We start from the raw sequence: 24,074 nt of genomic DNA on the forward strand, positions 1-24,074 counted from the left end.
GAGATATATCTTGATTTAAAGCATGAACATTATCTATATTTCCAAATAATCCAGAATGGAAACCTAATATATCATGTTCAGATTCTTTGGAAGAAGAATTATATTTTGCATAACAAGTCAATCAGGTATCTTATCAGTATTATTATTTTTCTGCACCCAAGCAACATTTGATGGTTCATGGAGTACTAATCTCTTCTGACCTCTTCGTGACTGTTTAAGCAAACCTTCTTGCAAGGTTTCACAAGGATGTTTCTTCATGAATGATCTGGTGTTTTTTCCTCCTTGCATTATGCTTATCTTCCTTTTAGAATTATATTTATTTCACTAGGACTGGTTACAAAATAACAGAGTCGCCACCCACAAGACTATGGGAAAAAATGGAAAACAAGCTTTGGATAAAATGTTGCAAATCTTCAGACCAAAATCGTTTACCAAAAGAAATAGAGGGAACTTCCAAATAGATACTTCCAAACAACTCTACTACTTACTGAAGCACCAATCTATTCCACAAACACACAATGATTTTCCTTATAAATTTAAAGCACAAATCTGCTTTTGGATTCTCACTATCCAACAGAGTCACCACTTTTGTTTTTCTCAAAATCTGATTTCCCTTAAGACCCTTATAGTAATATGATAAACTTTGTCTATAGAAGAGAGATCAAAGAGAAGGAAACTTTCAGAACAACATATGACAAGGTTTGATTAACCTTCTACACTTCGAACTTGTCCAAAGTTCATGCGGGTATACCCTTTTGTGAACTTAGTTCACACTTTTAAAGATAGATCCACAGTAACCCAGTCCAAAAACCAGTTGATCTTATCACCTTAAACCCAACTGAAATAAAGAAATAAAACTTTTACTCATGTTCAACATTGACCTATAAGATATGGAAAAAGACAACCTCAATAGATACCAATGCCTTATCCAGGTCACAGAGTCATCTAAGTTCAAACAATACTCCCACAATCAAATATCTCCACACATCCTAATAGCTTGGCTTCTGTAGATCCCCACATATGCCTGACATACATAAGAATTTATTCATACCAAACTAAATGCACTTTATCAAATTCGAAGTATTCCATAAAGAATTTAATGATAGAAATGATTCCTTCATATTTAATTCCCCTCCTAAAGAGAAAAGCTAAGAAGCACATCTACTTGAAATTGCCTTACAACTCATATTCAAAAAGAATAACCCTAGATTACTTAGAATGAAATAGCAAATATTTTGCAAACATACTTGAAGACAACACAAAGTTTAAGCTTAAAATCAATGGTCTGTGTATTGATATTATTTAAGAAAATATTACAAAAACATTTGAATGTTCTCCATTAAGATTTAGAAAAAAGCTCAGATAAATTTCTGTAGCATTTTCTTACAATCCCTTGTGATCCCTTTTTACATTGGTCTTGGCATCCATTTATAATAACATGGATGCATACAAGCTTCGAATCTTCCAACAGTAAGTTTGTTACAAACAATGTCTTTTCAAGAAGTGGTTACAAGTCCTTTTCAGCATCTGTAGCCTCCTCTGCTTGTGGTTCTGTTGCAACCTCTTCTAACTGCTCTACATCCAGCATTGTGTACTTTCTTGTCCATTCCTAGTATACATCATCAGCAAGCCATGAGAAGTTGATCACTTTCCCCTTCATCTTGGCTAACCTTTTCCAAGAGTTCCTCATTTTGTTGACCTCTACATTTAGAAAACCATAGTGTGATTTGATTTTCTCTATCTCCTCAATTGTTTTGACAAGTAGGGAAGTATCATCTATATTAATGATTCCCTTTATCCTTAAAGATAAGTTGGCTTCTAATTCACTAAGCCATATTTGTTTGTCCTTCAATTGAGTTGGACTGGCAAAACCCACTGGGAGTAAATTAAATACTTGATCAGTGTACTATTTCTTATACAAGTTGATCTTTCTATCTGCATTATCTACTCCTGCCAACTTTGTTAGGTCCTTTGTCATATCAAAAGTGGATTTAATAATGGGGTCAGCCCCTACTTCATCATAAGATACACAACTAAGTTCCAAATCCTACTCTCTAGGTTTCCACTTGTCAAAAATAGGCATTAGGAAAACCTTGTCTCCATTGAGCTCATTCCATATTTCCAAAATTTTGCTCATGTTGTTGTATAGTAATGAGGACCATATAGTGTTAGAAAAAATCAAGATTGTAGCCCTCACTCTCTCGTCATACTTCTGTGCAAATAGGGCTTGGGCCTTTTTTAGCTTCTCCAACTCATGGGGAGTGATCTCAACTAATTGGGAACTAGAAGGTGCTGGAGATGGTGGGAATTCAATGATGGGGCTAGTAGGTGGAGGCCTTGCAGGGGAAGAAGAAATCATTAATGTTGAGGACTCACCTTGATGGTATTGTCCTACCAACTAACTTGTCAATTTGGCAATGATGCTATCTTTACCCCTTACCCCTTCCTTAGTATTGTTGTAAGCTTTTAAAACTATCTCCAACTTAGCTTGGAGATCTACCTTTTCCTTAGCTTCCTTTTCTGCCACTACAACACTAAACTTTGCAGTCTCTAGGACTGTGCTAGCAGCCTCTACTACCCCAGTGCTCTGCACTCTTTTCACTATCATTCCTCCAAGCTAACTTGACCCTGAGGTGTCCTTTTTCTTTCTATTTTCATCTCTTTTTAGAGACCACATGACCAGGGCTGCGTTGTCCTTGTTGAAGGTGACCCCTTCCATAGGTTTGGTCTCTTTCCTCACTGCCTCTAAAACCAAGGCATCTACTATATCCCATTCAGGGAGAATAAGTACACCAACCTTTACTACCATGTCTCTTCCTTGCTCAGGTGTGATGGTCTTGAGCTCATTGGCCATTTCTTGCTTTAATTCTTCCTCCACCACAACTGGATCCTTGTGGGGCTTCTCACCCTTCCTCTTCTCACATCTAGTATTAAACTGATCAATATTTTGCTTTGACATGAATTGCATGAAAGCTCCTTATGTGATGAAGTTGTTGTCAGCCAGGAAATCCTCACTAGCTTGTTTGATGTTAGGATCCAACTCCTAGCCCTTGAACTCGTTTGTGGTTATGTCCATCTCAACACCAAGGGGCTCTTTTGGCATTCCCTCTTCTACTTCATGATAGGTGTAGGCTATCTCCCAAAGAATGTCCAATTGTAACAGTTGCTCAGTTGCTACCTGTTCATCTCCTATGTGAATAGGGGATTGAGATGGGGAATACAAGGGTTCATCATATTGCACTTCCTTCCCCACTCTTTGCCTCTTTGGGCTATCCTGAATGTCAATGACATCCTATATCTTCCTCTTTCCTCTTGAGGTAGAAGGCTCCCCTGTTGTTGGCATTAATACACTGTAATTAGACTTTTTATGTAGCATGTAATCACCTAGAGGGATTGCTTTGGTAGATGTAAACCTAGTTAAAACTAGTCTTTCCTTCTTAGGATTATTCTTAATCACTACCTCCCTCTTCTCTTTCAATGTTTGCATCACATCTTCAAAAGAAAGAATCAAGAATTTAGCCTTTTCTTCAAAAGGGTGGAAACTAGACAAAGGGTCATTTTTGGTGTCAAATTGGTGCACAAAATCTAGGGCTTTCTTGTAGGCCACCCACTTCTCTTTTCTTAGCTCTTTCTCATCCAAATCGAACTCATTCCTGATTAGGTCTTCAAGGAATTTGAATTGGTGAGGTCTGCCTCTGTACACTACCCTTTTAATGAACATGTCGTTGAAGAAATCTTCAGGGTCAGTAAACCTTGATACTGTTGTTGATAAGTGGTAGGGTTGAAGGAAATCTTCAAAATGCTTCCAACCTCCTTTAGTTATCACAAATTGATGTGCTATAGTTATTGTAGGGAAAGTGGTCCCTTTACCTCTACCTGTTAGCTCTGCCTCTTGCACACTACCAATTTGCCTGAGGACTTCTATAATTCCTATTTTAAGTCAAACTTGGTATGGAAACAAAAATGGAGTGCCTTTGAAACCATACACTCTGAAAACTGTGGAGACTGGGTATAAATACACATCACCTCAACTATGGACAATCTTAATGTCTTCAGCAAACTCCTTTGGTCTAATGAATTCCAAAAGAACTTTAGGGACTCTTGGATTCTCTAAACATAAAAGAGTCCTGATTTTGGATGCAAAGCACTTATCAAACCTCAAGTAGCTAGCATCTTCTCTATCCCATGACAACACTGTACTCCATAACTGAATTGGCATTTTCTCTCCATCCTTTTCTTTTACAAGATCCATTCCATTTGCAAAATAATCACCACCTTTGAATAGAAATAGGTGCATGAGGAGGGAGTACCATCCAAAAGGCCTATCCACTTTTCCATTCTTTATCCCTATCAAGCTTTCATGGATGGCATCAGTAATATAGGGGGCATAATCAAATGTCACTGCCAGAGAAGGGTTCAAAATTTGAGTGATCATTAACATATAATGAGTTGGCATATTTTCTTTAGTATCTTCTCTGAGAATTCGGCAACATGACCAGTATAATCCCTTAGCTCTAAGGGTGAATAGATTCAAGGAGAAAGGCTCCATAGTATTGGGTCCTACAATAGCTAATCCACCTATCTTAACAAAAAAATCTTTAAGAGGCCCATTCCTAAGGTGATTCCTCTGTGCATTGTAAACTTGAGCCAATGATTTGAAATTGATGGCTTCCAAATAGTTGGATACTTCACTAAGCTTGAATGCATTTTTGAACTCCTCATCATTAATTTCAATGAGGGTTTTTCCATTTATGTCCTTAATACTCTTTGTAATTGGGTCATAGTTGTGTGTAATTTGAGTTAGGAGGTCTACATCCATGAACAGTCTAAGAACCACCAATTGTCCTACATCCAATTCTGAAATACTATTCAACAGGGCTGGAGAGTGTCTCATACCAAATCCAACCATAAATAAGCCCAACCCAGACAACCCTGATAGTGGGTCTCTCAGCTAATTGCCTTTGTTGTATAGTCCTTCTCCTATTCTCAAGCAAGGAGCTTTTGGTACTAATTCTTTTACCTTAGCTGCCACATTAGTTGACATGGTCAACTATTCTAGGAAATCATCATAGATTGCCCTCTCATGGTAACCAACCTTTCCTAAGAACTCCCTTTTAGGTGCCATCTTAAAATTACTATGCAAGCACTTAATTACTAACCACAACAATTCTGTAATGAATCAAAAACCCCAATTTAAACAAACTGTCAAGTAATTGCTAAGCAAGAGTACAAGAGAACCTATTCTTGGCTTGAAGAAATCTATTCTGCACCTATTTTTATCTGCTCTGCACCCACTTCTCTGCAACAACTCTTCAAAATGATGCCTTCATTCAATTGATGCGAGATCATATATGGTAGTTGGGCTCTTAACTGCGAAATTGATACCACATGCTTCAGCCGTGCCTTCAGAATTGAATTCATAAAAGAGTATAAAAATTTTACTCCAATGGGTCATAACAAACCTGTGTATTTTCTTTTCCACTCTTTTGCCATTTTGTAGAGAATAACATCCTTCCACGTTCACCTAGAAAAACTGTGTTGGCCACTAGATCATATCAAACTTGCATTGCCTTTACCCTTTTACCTTTCCTCATCCAGCAATGGGCTAGAAATCCTTTCACTACTTCACAGACAGTAGCCAAAGTGCACTTTAACCTAGCAAAACTATGCCAGCCATCCGATCAGATGAGACTTGATCAGTGTTTACACTATCAAAATCTCTTTGCCTTAGCGTTGGGCCCTACCTCCTTTTCTCCACTTCGCAAGCTTTATCCCTCGAGCTTTTTTCTTTTGTGAAGGTATGCCAAGCGTTAGATGGAGCTCTAACTACCCTGCCTTTATCTCCAATTGGGGCGGTCAACCCTTTTCACTAACCACGCCTCATCTTGATGGCTAATGGTTTTTGCTATTTCACAGGGGTTAATCTGCTTCCATCTTTGGGCCATGAAATAATGAGAAGCATTGGATTAATCTTGAGATGAACACCTTTTAAGTGGGACCTTCATCCAGGTATTACTTACCCTACTTGTTCACCAGTTAACAAATGCCACATGGCATTCGACTATTAGCCCTGGAAGCCCCTTCGGGTTTAGTTCTGAGTCAGCCATGTGTCTTACTTCATTATTCCCACATAGCCACTGGTTACACCCAAGCGGACCCTTAATCACCTTTTAAAACCACATGTCATTCGACACATCACCATCGAGCTCTACAAAAAGCAGTAGCTGTCATGCCACATCACGCCTTCATGTCACTTGCACCTATCTTTTGTGAATTCACAAACATTAATCTCCAATTCATTTGCAACCATGAAGTTATAGGAACTGTTGGATCAAAACAGAGTTGATTGGCCTTTACCTTTATGCCTCGCTTGTCCTTCGGGCCCACTAGCTCTTTCGCCATTTCTCAGGCTTTAAACTACTAGCATCTTACCTTTGCAAATTCACGTGAGTTGTCAGATCAAATGAGAGTTGCGCATCCGTTATGCCTTTAGGAACCTCTTTTGTGTGGGCCTAGAACCTTTTGCTACTTCACAAAGAATAAACTATGAGCATCTCTTGACCGCGAAACTATGTGAGCCTTTGATTTCTTTTAAACTTGATCGTCCTTTAGCCATGGAAAAGTATTCACTGCTGGGTCCTGCCAAACCTTTTTGCCATTTCATGAAAGGTAACTTACTTGCTTATTTTGGCTATGAATCAACACGAGCCATTGGATTTAAAACAAGATGGAGTCTCGTTAAGCTGGCCACCAATGCACACGGTCAAGCCTGCTTTTGCCTTTCGCTATTTCACATAGCTTAACACACCAGCAACTTTGCCTAACAAAATAGTGAAAGTCATAGATTTATCTAAGAGTTGCATGATACTTACAGGACCCGACAACATTAGAAGGAAAAGGCATAAGGCGTAAATTTTTACAATTATTTAATGACCGCCTAGGCAAGCAACAAGAGGGGGACACTTTGCACGACTTAAAGACCCATTACTTAAGTGAATAAAGTAATGTAGAAGTAGAAACCAGAGGGTTTTTTATCAGACATTTGAGTGCTTAAAAACTAAACCCTTAACCCTTAAAGACCTAGAACATATTTGAAACAACCAGTAGCATACCTGACCCAAAAATTTCAAAACTTAGCCAATCATGGGAAAAGAAAACCCATTTCTTAAATAGTGACAACAGGTAACCCTATCACTAGTTTAATAGATTCCTTGGTAATTTTGTGAATTGCATCTAACCAAAAAAATTCACCATGTACCCTACTCAAAACTATCCTAATCACTTCTTTGGGAAATTCAGGAATGTAGAGGATTTCAGTAAATCCTAGGGTTTCAACAATTTTATGTTTTGGTTTTACATTTCTGGAATCATCACATATGATAGATTTATACATGGTTTTGATTTCTTCATCTCCTAATTCCTCTATGTTGCAATAGATGTATATTCTGGGGTCTTCAACATAAACAACTCCTTTTGGAATTTGGGAAAAAGCACCTATATTGTCATCTTTCTTTGCTACCTTGGGAACTAGTTGAAACACGGGCCTAGGGCATTTTATAACCTCAACTACAGTAGGGTTTGCTATATATTCAAGTGCAAAGGTGGATGCCATGATGATAAATACCTTTTTCTACTTTAGGATGGATTGATTGCTGGAGTGCTTTGCTTCTTTGCTTGAAAATTCCTTAGCTTTGGAGATTTCACACTCTTCGGAAGTTTGAATTCATAGTGAAGTGAAATGGAGCCAAAATCACAAATTTATAAAGTTGAAATTGCTAACTACCACATTTAATGCATGTCGGTTAAGTGATCTTTTAACATTGTCTATCGGTAATGAGGTAACTTCTAACTTCTCACCATTAACTGAGGGAATAATAGCATATGTCTCATTGATTGCCAAACCCTCAAATAAAATTTGTTCAATTTGATGAAGAGCTTCTTGCCGATGGAGTGCTACTCTATCCTACCGGTGAAGCACTACTCTATCTTGTCGGTGAAGTGTTGATTGGTTCTACCGGTGGAGGAGTATTCCCAATAATATTTAGATCTATCTTCCTAATCCATTGTTTTGAGAATTCTTGCTTAACCTCTTCAATTTTTTCTTTTCCTTTCAAACTGGAACTTTTGTTATCTACCTGTGATCCTTTACTTCTGTAGAATTTTGTAATATGCCCAATCTTGTTACAAGCATAACAAGTCACATTATTTTTCTGAATAGCTTTACCATATCCTATGTGGGTTTGTGTTCTACATTGATTTGATAGATGTCCAAATCTTCCACAAACATAACATCTCACATTCATTCTGCAATTTTTAGAGTTGTGACCAACTTTGTTGCATTTTGAACATTGAGCGGTGGGTGTATTGGTATTCTGATAATTTCTAGATCTACATTGATTTTCTCTATGACCATACTTGTTACAATTAAAGCATTTGCCATTTAATTTATAAGCATTTGGTTGTCTTAACAGTTTGTTGTGATCCTATGTGTTTGCAGTGTTGGAGCTTTCACCAACTTCAAAGCCTAAACCATTATTGTCACCATTTGGTTTTTGATTCTTTATCATCTCATTAAGTTCTTCTAAGCTTTTCTTGAATTTCTCCTTGTGTTGATTTGCAGCAGCCAATTCTCTTTCCAAGATTTCATTCAGTCTCATGAGTTCATTTGAGTCATTTTGTCTATGCAACAGATCTATTTTCAATAAGTCATTTTCATAACCAAGTCTTGTATTTGTATTTTTAGCATCATTCAGTCTTATAGTGAGTTCCTCTTCATTCTTTTTCCTCTCTTCAATTTTTTTGCAAAATCTCATAGTCATATCCTACATCTCATTCTTTATTGCCATGTTCTCTTGCTTCAGCTTGCTTATTGTATCATTAAGAGTTTCTTTTTCATCATTTTCACTCTACATTTTTTCACAAAGTTCTCTTCTCTTGTTCCTTGCAATGGTAAAATTCCCTTGAAGTGTATCATAGTCTGAGAGAGCTACTTCAAGTTGTTTCATCACATTTTCCATCTCTACCGGTGTCAAGATCTTCCTCAAGCCGTTAGGCTTCTAAGAATAGATGGCCAAGCTCTAATACCAATAGTTAGGATTCCCACAAATACTGAGAAGGGGGGGGTGAATCAGTATCTAACCGGTGATCAAAATTTCTTAACTTAAAACATGTAGAGCATATTATAATAGTGTACCGGTATGCAAGAAAGAATGCAATAAATAGAAATGAAAGCAACCACATAAGAAACACATCATAACATAATATTTTAATGAGGAAACATAGTGTGGGAAAAACCTCAGTGGGATTTGTGACCCACAATATTCACTTACTGGCCAATAAGAGAATATTACTTACAAGAGGGGCCTGCACATGCAGGAAGGCCAAGTGCCTAGAGCTCACTGCTCAAATGGGAAGTCTCACTAACTTACAATGTGGATTATACAAATCCAATAACTTGTACTGCTTTACAATAGCATCTTCAATGCCAAATTTAGTACCGATTTCTGCTCTATTCTTTACATATACCCCTTAACCTATATTTCGTATAATAGGTCTGCCTAATGATTTTTCTTATCCATATACCTTATTACAAAATGTCCTACAATTACTTCTTATATATATAGGTCATTTTACAATGGTATCAAGTCGGCTTACAAAGTTTTTGAATAATAAACAAAATATAATATATCAAAAATCCTGTCGGCCTCTGTGTTGGTATGCTTCCTTTCTTTGTGCTAGTGTCGGTGTTCTGAGTGCCGGTGTAGAGTGTGTTCTACTGATGCTGGTGTAATGCCTTGCTAGTGCCATAGGATTGTAAGGTTGTCGTCAATGACAAAACCTTCAATCACCTACAATGTCTCATTGGAGTGTGCATATGCCACATAGGCATTTTCCTTGCAAATAGTGCTTCAAGTTCTTCTAGTTCTTCATTCTCCTTCCTACTTTCTTCAAGTTCTCTTGCATAAAAGGATTTCCAATCAGATTTATCAAATGATGATGATGATGCTATAGATGATGATGATGCCTTGAAAGCTAAATCTGTCTCTAGATACTGATGTATTAGGCATTGTTCTCCATTCATTTATAGCAGTAACTTTCATTTTATATTTCAGTGGCAATGCTCTTTAGACTTTAGAAACAATTTCATCTTCACTTAAGGTTCCTCCGCAACATTGTATACACAAAACAATTTCATTTACTCTTTCCATAAAAGCATAAATACTTTCATCTTCTTCCATTTTCAAATTTTCATACCTAACTCAAAAGAATTCAAGTTTCACAATTTTTACTATGGTATCACCTTCATTCAATGTTTCTAATTTGTCCCAAATAGCTTTAGTAGTAGATCTATCTGATAATCCCATGATTTACTGATCCGACAATGTGCTCAAAAGTGCTTCTCTTGGTTTGCTAACATTTTCTTCATCTTTAGCCAAGGTTGGTGGATTAGGTTGACCTTGAGTAGGAGCAACATGACCATTATTTGTAACATCCCATAAGTCCTTCCCAATGCAATTCAAATGTGTCTCTATCCTAATCTTCCATATGCCATAGTTGGCTCCATCAAGTTTAGGATTGTCCTTCCTAAAATAGTTAGAAGCCATAGGATCTCCTCAAGCTGTTAAACTTCTGCAAAAAGAGGAATAGGTTCTGATACCAATTGTTAGGTCCCAGAGACAACTGAGAGGGGTAGGGTGAATCAGTTGTTTAATAAATTCAAACCAAAACTAAATTAACCAAACTTAATGCTTAATACCGTTAAACCAAAATTTATGTCAGTAGATAGTTTTATCAGTTAATTGCAGTACCGGTAAAGATTACTACATGAAATAGAAAGACAATAATATCCACAACACATAACACAAATATTTGTATGTGGAAACCCTATAAGGGGAAAAACCATGGTGGGAAACCTTACCCATAATCAGATGATACTACTACAGATAGTATGTGTGTACAATATCGAGTCTGCACATGCAGAAAGGCAAACTACCTAAAGCTCACTACTCAATCAAAAAATGGGAGTCACACTGACTACAATTGGATGATTAAATCCAATGATAATGTACTCCTCAAAATAGCATCTTCATATGCTGGAAGTAGAACCAGTTTAGCTCTGATTTGCCTTCTTCAAACCTTCTTTCAATCTTGAATAATGTCTATGTGTATAGCTTTGCTTATATTCACATATACCTTATGCTCTACCACTTGTTACATTCCCATATCAATTTCACAAATGAGATCTTACATTTATACCATAACCTAAGGCCAAATGAGTAGGTTGGCTCACTAAGGATATTACAATAAAATCAATTACAAATGAATCAATATCAGATGCATCATGTTGGCTCAATGCATTTACAAAAATAAAAAATCATCTTCTTGACGTGTCATGCTGATTTGGAATAGATATGCTTGCCAGTGCATAACCTAGACCTATTTGCTAGTAACAAAAAATATGCAAACCTGAATAGACCAATGAACAAATCACCAAAACAAAGTGTCTAATCAATATCTTTGACATAACCAAGTAATCTCCAAGTGCCGATGAACAATATAACCTACTGGTGAACCAGATACTGGTGACTGTGCATAAGTCACTGAATATGTCGGTGAACACAATCAAGAATGTCCAAGTGTTGATAAGTGTTGACAGGTGTTGATATCAATGACAAAACCATATCCAAAATACCAAAACAAAGAAGGTATGGGAGAGGTGCAAGGACCCAGAATGAGGACTAGAGGTAAGAAGAAGGAGACAAAGATCAATAAGGAGATTGAAGAACTCAAAGTTGTGTCGGCAAACTATGACCTGTTGGTTTCTAAAGCGGCTGATCTAATTAAGTCCTTGTAGTTGTTTGTCATTTAGACCTTTTATCTTGTCTTTTCACTTAGTTGTTCCTTTCTTTCTCTATTTTTTTGGTACATTGGAATTCTTGCTAGTCTTTTGTATGTTATTTTTTTGTTGGTCTTGTTGCTTTATAATGAACTACCTTATGATCCTATCTTAAAGGTTTCAGGTCCTTAAAACATGTTTTTCATATTAATTAGAACATTAGACCAGGAAAAAGTAACAAGAAAGGACACATCTAATGGTGAAAACCTCCTTGAGGTGCTAGAAGATGGGAGATTTGACACTTTACCTATGCACTATCAAGAAAGGTCATCCATCATGATCAAACCAACAGAGGTAGTTACCATTGGCACAACTGATCTATATCCAATAATTTCTCTATCAGAACTAGCAAGGAAAAAATACCTCGAACCCTTCAAAAGGAGGTAAATAAATTTTACTTGGTCCTATATAGACAGTCCAAGGGTGGATCCATATCTTAAAATACATCACTCAAATATCAGTCCAGAAGAAAAGATAAATAATAAAACACAATAGGGATCAGGAGTAGGCATTCTATTCATCACACCGTAAGGTCATACAATTCCAAAAGCATAAAAATTAAGTTTTCCATGCACCAACAATATAATAGAATATCAAGCTTTAGTTACAGGGATCAAAATGGCTATAGAATGGAACATTACATAGCTTAAGTCTTTGGAGACTCTTAGCTTATCATCAATCAAATTAATGAAGATTATCAACCAAAAGATGAAAAACTAATGCCTTATAAGAAGAAGGTAGATGATATCAAGAAATATTTTGTAGAAATAACTTTTCAGCAAATTCCAAGGAATGATAATAAAGTAGCAGATGCTATGGCAACACTTTCTTCTCTCCTTCAGACATAAGAAAATCAAGAGCGTTACAAATTCCTGGTGGAAGAGTTGTTTTACCCTGCTCATAATTGTCCTGATTCCCAAACTATTTGCCACCTTCTTGGGCATGATTCCTCCCAATATGGCCAAACCTACACATACCTAAAAGATAATACCCTACCTCCTGATTTATTGAAAAACCAAAAGAGAAACTTTATTCGCCAATCCTACCATTATACTTTCGCCGTGGATACCTTGTTTAAACAAAGTCTGGACGGTACTCTTTTAAGATGTCTCAAGATAGAAGAATCTGAGAAGGCCTTACATGAAGTCCATAACAACATTTGTGGCACTCCTTCAAGTGGTCTTACCCTTTTGAAAAAACTCATATGCTTGTGCTATTATTGGCCAACTATGGAATGAGATTCTTTTTCAGATAGCTAAAACATGCAAAGAACTTCATGCTTTGGCAACATCATGGCCTTTCTACCAATGGGATCTTGATCTAGTAAGAAAGATAAATCCTTCTTCATCTAATGGTCACAAATTCATCCTTGTAGCTACTGAATATTTTACAAAATGGATTGAGGCAGTACCTCTCATAAATATCACAGGAAAACAAATTGTTGTATTTATCTTGAACTACATCATCTGTTGCTATGGAATACCCATGACCATTATCATTGATAATGGGTGACCATTCAAGAATCAGGATGTACAAGAGCTATGTGAGAGATTCAAGGCCCAACACAAATTCTCCACACCCTACTATCCACAAGGAAATGGGCAAGCAAAAGCATCAAACAAAACTATTCTAAAAATGCTCAAAAAGATAGTGAATGATGTTGGCAAAGATTGGCATATTCAATTAAACCCTGCTCTATGGGCTTATCATACCAGTATCTGCACACCAATAGGTGCCACACCTTTCTCTCTTGTTTATGGATCAGCAGCAATTCGACCAATCAAAGTAGAGATACCTTCTCTACAAGTATCATTGAAAGGTCTTATCCCAGATGAAGAACAACGAGTATCTAGATTGCAAGAGATACAATTGATCCATGAAAGAAGAAAAAATGCCTTTGATCATTTGGAGGTATATCAGGAAAGAAGGTGTCATAGTTACAATCACAAGGTCAAACCAAGAGAATTTCAAGTTGGTGAACTAGTACTCTAGGAAAATCCATGCAACCAAGCAGATCGAGAAAAGAAAGGGAAGTTTGAACCAAACTGGTTAGGTCCATTTGTGGTCACAACAGTATTTGGATCAAAAGCATATCAACTATCAACATAGAATAGGGATCAACTTGAGGAATCCATCAATAGCATGTATCTAAAGAAGTTTTATGTCTGAAAAATCAGCAAAATCCAAAAACAGTGAAAAATCAGAAAATCCCAAAATAGTGAAAAATCAGCAAAATCCAAAAACAATGAAAAATCAGCAAAAAAAAAAAATATATATATATATAATAAAAAAAATCAAATATCAGAAAAAGTGCAATAAAATAAAAACAAATGGTGAAAACCTAGCAAACAGGCACTATCTATCAGCTAGCTCTTCCATCTATTAGTTCATGCATCTTTCCGCTTGCATTCATTTCCATCAACACTATTCATATCCATCATAAGACTTTTTGCAAACATGACCATCGCAACCAATCCCTCACCATGGTTTGGATCATTGGGTATATCATAATAATTGTTTCTAGGATTGGGGCAAAATCCTACACCTAGCTGGGGGCAAAACTTAACAATCATTTTGAGCTTAACCAAACAGGTAAAACAATAGTTAGACAACACTTGTCAAGCAAAAACACTGAGACACATCCAACATTAAACATAAAATCACATTGTTAACCATCAAGCTATCACACATCAGTCTAAGCACATCGCACATTTTTTCAAGGAATGATCTTTTGGATAATGATTTTCAACACTTTGGTTCAACTTTACTATCTTGATTTTCACTATTATAATTTCTAAGTTACTCTAGGATGTCTTTGACTAGAGAAACAAGGAGTGAACATGATATTTTCTTGTCTATTATCTGTAAATTAATCATTAGTAGGTGCAAATTTTTCTCAGGACATGATTATCGAAGTATCATCAAAGATATTTCCTATTTACATATACCAATGGTTAATACTACCCATTTTATGCAAATAACACTCAAGTCATCTTGGTTTAATTATACCTCGATGCTTGTGCTAACTTACAATATCAAAATCTAGGAAAGAAGTGCTCAAGTCATCATGGTTTAATTATACCATTGATGTTTGCACTCACTTCCCACATTTTAAAAGCTCAATGATGACAAAAAACAAGCAATAATCTAGTGACTAGTCCAGTCATAGATTTTCATTTCATTTGCATTCACATTTAAATTTAGCTTGCATTTCATTCTTGCATGGGATCCCACATGCTCCTCTTATTCAAGGCTAAATCTATCGCAGGAATCATCGAAGCATCATCATAAGTGTATACACAATCAGACTGATGACTCATCTCTCTCCTGATATTGTCAACCCAGCGCCAATCTTATGTTACCCCCTCAACAGAACCAACATCAACATATCTAATTTGTCTTGTAACCTGATATCAATAAACTACTAGTTCTTTATCCAATCAACCTTATCCATTCTATCAATCGATCACATCTAATCTATTATATCATGTCTTATACAGGATGTATCTTTCCTGAAACCAGACATTCTGATCAAGCCTTATACAGGATATATCTCTCTTGAAACCAGATGTTTTTGATCATCTTTGTCTTATACAGGAGGTGTCATTCTTGAAACTAGACTAAGTATAGATCTTATCAATCTCATTAATCTTATCTTGTCAATCAAGATTTATCAATCGTCACATCAAGAACCACACCATTGTGATCAAAGAACTCGCACTTTCATCAATCAATGTTGTAGAATCAAATCTTTTCTAATCGGGACATCAATTTCACAATCATCAAAGTGCTCCACAAATCAATTATCTCAATTGATCTCCTAAGGGGGCATCATCATATCGCAATTTATCAATCAAGGTCTGGGGCATCTTGTCAAACCGATATCATGATCAAAATGAAATTATTCTTTGAATCAATGCATCATCACACCTCACTTAAAAGAGGGGCAAAATGTATACACCTGAAAATGGTTTGAAGATAATTAATTGAATAAGCAATTGTTTAATTAATCCTCCTTCCCAATTTTAAATTTATTAGAAATTTGATTAAATTCTCCCACTCATCTACTTATTAATAAATCTAAGGATTTATTTAATAGGTTCATTTCAATAATCCCATTTGATTAATTACTTCAAATTACTTAATTCTTCCCCATCAAATTCATTTCTTCTAAATCTCCTAATTTATTAAAACAAATCAAATAATGAGTTGTTGAAATTAATTAACCTTTTCCTATTATTTGAATTTTTAAATTCAAATTCTCCTAACTTCTAACCACCTAACCTAACCATTCCCAAACCTAACCCATTCCACCTAACCACATGTCCCCTTTCCTTGGACACTTTTCCCTCTCATGAGAAAATCTTCTTGACACTTGTCACCAAGTGTTCCCTTTCCACCAACCTCTTCACCAACCTCCTCCAATTTAACCATTGATATCTTCAGACTTAATCTTGACCATTGATTCCTACCACCTCACCCATGGCCTTGAAAATCCTATAAATATCTGCCTTGTTGGAGCACAAATCATCCCATCTCATTTGCATTTTATGCAATGTTACTATATGCATAATAGCTCGTAGTTTATCATTTGAGCATTGTTATTATAGCTTAATTGCATCATTTTAGCATATTTTCTAGCATATTCATTCAATCATGTAGCTTAATCATTATCTTTGCTAGCTTAATTGCATCTTTATCATCTTAAATCCTCCATCTAGGTGTAGTAAAGTCACTGGAATTTTCTTATCTAGATCCGAGAGCAAATTTACACTGGCATTTACTAGGAGGTGATAGATCACTTAGTCATGGTTTTACATTTTCTTGATTTAAATTGATTAACCATTCTTGTAATGATCTATTGAGTGTTTTGTGTTTTAGCTGCAGGTATCACACTTCACAGGCATGACATAAATCTTCCATGGAATCTAGTGAACTAGTTTATGGGGTAGCTAAAATAGCTTCAATATTAGTGTAGGCTCTTTGTAGGATGTCCACTTGTGTTGTAAGTTGACCCTTCAATTCCTTTAGTAACTGGAGTCTCTTTGCTTTCTCATGATCATAAGAATCCAACCTATTGTGCAAATCATCTATAGATTTGCTAAAAGCAAATATAGAGTCCTGAAGTGGGACATATGCATTGCATATCTTTTCTAGCTCTTGTTCTATTTCTGTTTGCCTTTTTGTGATATCATAATAAAAGAATGAAACATTAAAGGTAGAAGAAAGATATTTTCCTTCTATTTCAATAGCTTTTCCTAATAAAGCTTTATTATGTGATAGAGCCAATTTTTTGGTATCAATTTCCTTCATGATCTGCTCTCCACACTTTTTCCTATAACCCTTTTCTACATATGCATGGGTTGATTCTTCAAGTGATGTGAGTTGGTCAGATGCATTAGTGACTAATTGACCAAGCTTACTAATAGGGGTTGACAGATGTGCTGTAGAAGTTTCTAGTAATAGATTTGTCAGAATATCTACTACTTTCTGAATGGTTTCTGCTTCAATCCTTTGCTCCTTAAGTCTCTTTTTGTGTGCTCTAGATTGCATAACATTTGAAATTTTCATCATTTTAGATGCACTGAAGTTGTCAACATTGATAGGCCCTAAGATGCCTAATGAATCATCATCATTATCATCAGTCTACTAAGTGACTAATGTTTTTGTTGGTTTAGAAGATGTTACCTTAACGATTGCTTTCTCTTGGTTTTTCTCTATTTTTTGTTTAGAAGTTTGTGTGCCAACATTCTTATTAGGTTCCTTTTGAGTATCTTGTAAGATCGATGGGGATTGGGGTTTCTCAAGTTGTCCTTTTTTTGGTGGAATATCCACTCCTTGTTAAGTTGTCAGTTCCTCAACTAAAGTAACCTATAAGACAATGATTTTAGGTGGCTCCATATCTAGTGTAGTGATGTCTCCAGATAGATCAACTGTATCCTGAACATCATCAACAACATGAATAATGGTGTCATCCTTCTTGACAGGACAGACCTCATCAGCTTGTACAATCTCTTCTTAATCCATTTCAGGTCGATTAGCAATATCTTCCTCATCTTTAGAGGATTATATGAGCTCTTCCATCCATTTAATTTCACAGGCTATTTGATGAGTCTCAGTCTCAATAATTATCCTCTTTCCACTAAGTAGCTTCAATCTTCTTCCTTTTAAAGCAAATTGAATTTTGTACTGATCAACTAAAGCACTTATTTCATCTTTAGACAAATTAGGAAAATATTGTACAAATATCTCATCAATATTTTCTTTTTCCTCCTTTATAGCTTCCTCCCATTTATTCGAAAGAATAGTGTACAAAGAATTAGAGATATTCTTTTCAAGATCATGTGGGAATATACTATAATGACACAAATGATTGATTACCTACTGAATGATTTTATCCTTCTCATCTTTAGTGAAGGAATCAAAATGTTCTTTGACATTGTAAAATATGTTCCTTCCTAATGTCTTCATTGTCCTTTCAAAGTGGGTAGGAGGCTTGTGAGTTGAGATATCAATAGGTGCAGTTTCCTTTGGCACATTTTTTACTCACTTTTCTACTCTACCGGTAGCTTTCATCTTCTTAGATTCTTCTTTAGTGTTAGTTCCTTTAGATTCTTCTTTAAGAATTAACTTCCGACCTATTTTCTTTATCTCCTTTTTTATAGACACCTTAGGTTCCAGTTCCTTTTTTTTTTGGACACTTCGTGTCGTTCTAGTACTTTTCATCACCAGAGGTGCATCCTCAACTTTCTTTTTCTTACCTTTACTGCTTGTGGTAGGAACAATACTTGTTTCAGCTTGTGTATCCTGAAGTACAACAATATCTAGTTTTGCCTTCTTTTTATCTTTTGGAGATGCTAATAGGTTATTAGCATAACCAATCAGCAAGTCATAATTCACCTCATAACTCATATCCTCCATTTCTTCTTCTCTTGGCTCAATTGCCTACATTAAACAAAAATCAATGGTAACAATGAAAACAATGTGTTTGGAAATTTGTTTTACCACATCCTCAGACAATCTCATTCTCATGCTCATCTTTTTTGAAACTCGTTGAAATATTTGTTCATAGCAGCAGAAAATGTATTCTTCACAACCTTGATGATGTTCTTGATTTGAATGGATATCTGTAGATCCTTAGACCATTCAAGATCTCTGATTCCTGGTAGGAAATTCTAAAAATAAAAGAATGGCCTGATCAATAGTTGTCCATATTTAAACTTTATATTGTTGTCCTTCTTGATAGACTAAAGATTTAACATTAATTGTCTCCTTATGGCCTCACATAGGTCATAAGTAGTATTTTTTAGCTATCATCCTATAAGCAGTATGTACCGCTGCTAATGGAACACTATTTAGTCTACTAGAATAAAATACCTGTAGCCTATAACCATAGCTACCAATTTCACTATTGGGTCTCTGATATTGTTGACAGAAAAAGCTTTTTTATTTGATGTTGATCTAGGTAGAGAGTATACTATCTCTTTTGAGATACGCCTCGACACAAGTACTTCACCGGTTGAGTAAAAACTAGTTACAACCTGAATGGCTTCCTTGGTTATTGTATGAGTTATCTCTAAGTACATGTTCTCACCATGAACTCTACTCAAGATAATTCTAATATGCTCTTCTTCAAAATCTTCAAGAAATTAAGTGGCATTGTGAAAACCTTTCTTGAAAGCCCTAATATACTCTGTTTAAATTTTTCCTTTCTCATCACAAAGTGATTTCAACTGAGTATATATTGACATTGATCCTAGATCCTCAATCTTCTAATCAATATAGCTGGACAAATCTCCCTTGACTACGACACCACTAGGAACTTGTGATAATGCATTATAAGACACAATCTTATCTGCTTTTATAGCTTCCATAGGTTTAGACATGATCATTAATTTCCCTACTAACTTTGAAGATGATGTCATTTCAGATAAACTAGATTTCACAGCAAGAATTTCAAGAAATACCCTATTTCCCACATGTTGCCTTGTTTACTGGTTGAATACCCCAAGTGCACACTAGTTTAGTCTTTTGCAACCTTCAAATCAGCTCTAAGACACAAATCTTAATGCAACCTCAACTAAATTCAGCTAATAAACTCTTCTAGGCATTGCAAGCTCTCAAAAGTCTTTTCTTGAATGCGTTAGGGTAAAAATAACAAAGTGAAAACTCTTTTTTATTCTTTTTACCAACTGCATTAAATGCTCACCCATTAGGGTTACAAACCCTAATTACACCACTGAAAAACCGGTTGATAACTAAATGATAAAAAGTTATCAAAGTTTCATGTCTTCAAATTCTCTTACTTCAAGGGGTCTAGAGGTAGATTTACCATTAAGCTCCCCTTAGCCATATAAAAAGTCCTAATTCACTAGTGTAGGATTCTCTTCACTAGGTGAAGGAATAATTTATTCTCTAGGTGAATTGTCACTCTTCTTCTTCCAAGTTTGATTCATTTCTTCTCTTGTTTCTTCAACATTAACTTTCTGCTTTCCTTTCTCATCTTTATAAGGGTTGATCAGTTGGTTCTTCTAGGATTTGTAGAATTTTGCCAAGTGCCCCAGTTTGTTATAGTGATAGTAGGCCATACTAGATGATTTCCAAGGTCATTCATTTCCTCTCTCAGTTCTTTTGCAATTCATAGCCACATGACCAAAGTTATAATAGATGGTGCAAATGACATTTGTTACCTTTTCCATCTCAAATGGACTAAACCAGTTGTCGTAGGATCTTTGCTAGTTCATGTTGACCCGGTTGTAAAAATTCCTCATCCAGTTACTATTTGGTCTTCGATGCATATGCGGTATAGGATTATTTGCTCTATATTTGCACTCAACTGATCTATGTTCATATATTCCACATGTGAATAAATGACCTTCAAATTTCTTAGACATGTACCTAGCATTTTTGTTAGGTTTGTCTTTACAAAAATTTATAGTGTGACCAGGTTTATGGCAAACAAAGAAAATAGGTTTAAAGACCTTCTTACTAGTAGGTTTATTGATCTTAGAAGCATATTTGTTCTTAAGAGTGTTTCTCTTTGTACTAGATGATTCTCCTTTCTCATATGTGTTAAAACCAAGTCTGGAAGTATCACCTTTCATCCTTTGTTATTAGATATGTTCATCTAGCAAGGTAGAACTCTTGTTGAACTTTTCTAGTTTCTCATTAGCTTCAGTGAGCTTCCTGGTGAGATCTTCATTATGTTTTGATAGGCTTTCTCTCAAAGATGATCCTAGTTCAAAATATAGCTATAAGTTCCCCTTTTCTTCCTTTTCTGTAGCCAAATGCTCATGCATAGTTACATTTTCCTACTTGATATTGGCAATCTCTTGATCTCTTGCCTTGATAAGATCTTCAACTGCTCTTCTGGATTCCAGTTCTTGGCTCATGTGGATAGTAAGACCTTATAGCTCTCTCCCTAGATTTAGTTTCTCATCGTTTAACTTTTCAGCTTCCTTGGCTAAAGCATCATATTGGCCTCATCTGAAGAACTATTATCAGATATCTCCAACAGTTGTTCAGTTAGCTCTCTCCTTTTGACTTGTGAAGCTTTCAGTTTGACCCTAAGGGTTTCTAGCTCATTTCTACCAACTTCAAGCTCTCTAGCCATATCAAAGTAGCTCATATCCCCCATGATGGTTTCAAGGCTCCCTTCTAAGTTATTAGGATTTAAATAAGTTAGGCTCTGATACCAATTGATGGACTTGAAAAGCACTAAGAGGGGGGGTGAATCAGTGACACCAAAAATGAAACTACTTCAAACACTAATCGATAGATGAACTTAACAAAACTTTTAAACATAATGCATGCAAACCAAAATGATATAACATCATCCACAATAAGTAAAACATCCACCATAACACAAGTGTTTATACGTGGAAAACCCAAATAGGTAAAAACCATGGTGAGATGGAACTCATAAGTTAATTATCGTAGTAATAGATAACCGATCAATTAAGGTCTCAAAGTGCTCTACTAGGAGAGAATCTTGTTAGAGATCCCAAAGATTGATTAAAAGCTTATACCCTGTGAAAGGTAGTACCCTGTTAGGAGTAACCTCGGTAGATGATTTCTGAATCCAAACTAATGGATCACCCTATTACAAGATTTGAACAATGAAGCTTGTTAGAGCTTACCTGATTAGGGGATTTTAATTCTATTATAATTGTTAGAAGACAATGGGATTTGTTTGATCTATCTGTGTAGCACAATACTTGCTTGATCAGATCCTTTTAAGTATATTCAATACTTCTTTTCTGCATACTCTACAACTTAACACTTTTGTCTTTCACACATAACATATCACTTTCACTTATGTAACATAATTCATTGCGATGCCAATATATAGACATTTAGATTTCATGTCATCCACAAGAAATCATAACACAATTACCTAGGTGTAGTGTATCTGGTCAAGTGATCATAACTCATCACAAAAATACCATAAAAAATTATCAGTGGTGATAACTCATCACATAATCTATGATTACCGGTTCGAGTTAAACTGCTTGAGTTTGACGCTTCCTAGATAGTCTTAGCTGGATCTTCATGTTGATGTTGACACACATATAACCAAGTGGTTATCTTCATACATACACTAGTTGTTCTTAAGTACTAGTTAGAAATAAACCTCTACTATACCAGTTGTAGTATAAACAACTTTAAGTTACACCGATAGATAATATAAGCTTATGTGTGTGTATGTGTTTCATCAATGACAACATATGATGAATTAATTATAATTGTCATGACACCAACACACATTTACTAAAGATAGCAATCTTGTCCTTGATTTTTTTCTTTGAAATTTGTTGACACATTTATAGTCCAGTCATTTCCTTCTCGAGGTCATCCTACAATCTAATTTCTTTTCTTTGAACCAGGTGCCAACTACTTCCTGATCTTTCTCTTTCATTTCTTCCTTGAGCTACAACAGTCAGTTACCATCTCGTGATTTGTGGTTATTTCATTTATGTTGACTAGTTGTTTCAACAACCACATCGATGGAACCTTCACCGACCTCTATATGGTTGCCACCTCAGCTCCACTTGGCATCACATTGATTATACTTAGCTCACCAACACAAGGTTGGTTTACACTTGATCATTCACCAAAATCATACCGGTACTAGCCTTTTGTTGGTCACAAATTTTGATTTCCCTCCTATCCTCTTGTAAGAAAATGAATAACTCCATCTGCATACAAAGAGATCAGGGAAATAGAACTCAAGAACAACATATAACAAGGTTTGAGAACCTTCTACACTTTGAACTTGTCTAAAGTTCAGGTGGGTATACCTTTTGTGAATAAATTCACACTTTTAAATAGAGACCCACATTAAACCAATGCATAAAAACCTATGGACCTCATCACATTTGCAAATACTTGAAAACATTTGAAAAGAATATACATTTATCTTCAGTATTGATCACCAAGAAGGTTATGGAACCTAGAAAAACTATACTAGTGCCTTATCCTAGGCTTCAAAGTCACCTAAGCTATACAAGAATTCTGAGTTTGGACATTTCAATACATTCTATCACTTCAATTTCATTAACTTAATATATGCCTGACATATATGTAAGTTTTTCCTTTATGCTAAACTTATTCATCAAATTCAAGTAGAAAACACTACTGATTCACTAACAGAGGGGTTCTACATATATTTAATTCCTCCCTTTGAGAGAAAAACCTAAAATACCTCTATAAGATTGCCTTCCAATCCCCATCCAATCAAATAACCCTTGATTATTTAGAAGAACACAGTAAATCAATAAATGCATGAAAGAAGACAGCAAAAATGTGAGCTCAAAATGATCTGGTCTGTATATTGATATCCATCATCAAATTCTACATCTAACTCAGAGTAATTCTTCAAAACTAGAAAAAAGGCCCCCAAATATATTTTGCCAGAGTTTTCTTACAAAATTCTTGAGATCATCCAAGAAGAGAAGAAATTGGGACTAAGAAGAAGAGGGAAAAGATTAGGTCTGCAACCGAAATTGCCAAGTGTCTCCTTTGTCCCTAACTACAAAAATATCTTCTTCATTCCCATGGAAACTTCTCTCAAAATATCCCACATTTGTTAAAATTAACTTCATAACTACATTCCTCATCTCAAGAGCTTTTCGGCAATATATAATACTTCATATTTTGGCCAAAAATAAGCCTCTGG

At 35.6% G+C, this 24,074-nt stretch overlaps 1 protein-coding gene across 1 annotated transcript in view; it reads right to left on the minus strand.

Moving 5' to 3' along the window:
* Positions 1-1,507: 1,507 nt before the first annotated feature.
* LOC131860048 (uncharacterized) overlaps positions 1,508-24,074 on the minus strand; it is a 126,220-nt gene continuing 103,653 nt past the window's right edge. The window contains exons 6-7 of the mRNA XM_059214402.1: positions 2,798-2,935; positions 1,508-1,609 (exon numbers count right to left, since the gene is read on the minus strand). Of these exons, the coding sequence (XP_059070385.1) occupies positions 1,508-1,609; positions 2,798-2,935 (240 nt within the window). The remainder of the gene's footprint in view (positions 1,610-2,797; positions 2,936-24,074) is intronic.

Source organism: Cryptomeria japonica, chromosome 11 (genome assembly GCF_030272615.1).
Source record: "Cryptomeria japonica chromosome 11, Sugi_1.0, whole genome shotgun sequence".
Lineage (NCBI taxonomy): Eukaryota > Viridiplantae > Streptophyta > Pinopsida > Cupressales > Cupressaceae > Cryptomeria > Cryptomeria japonica.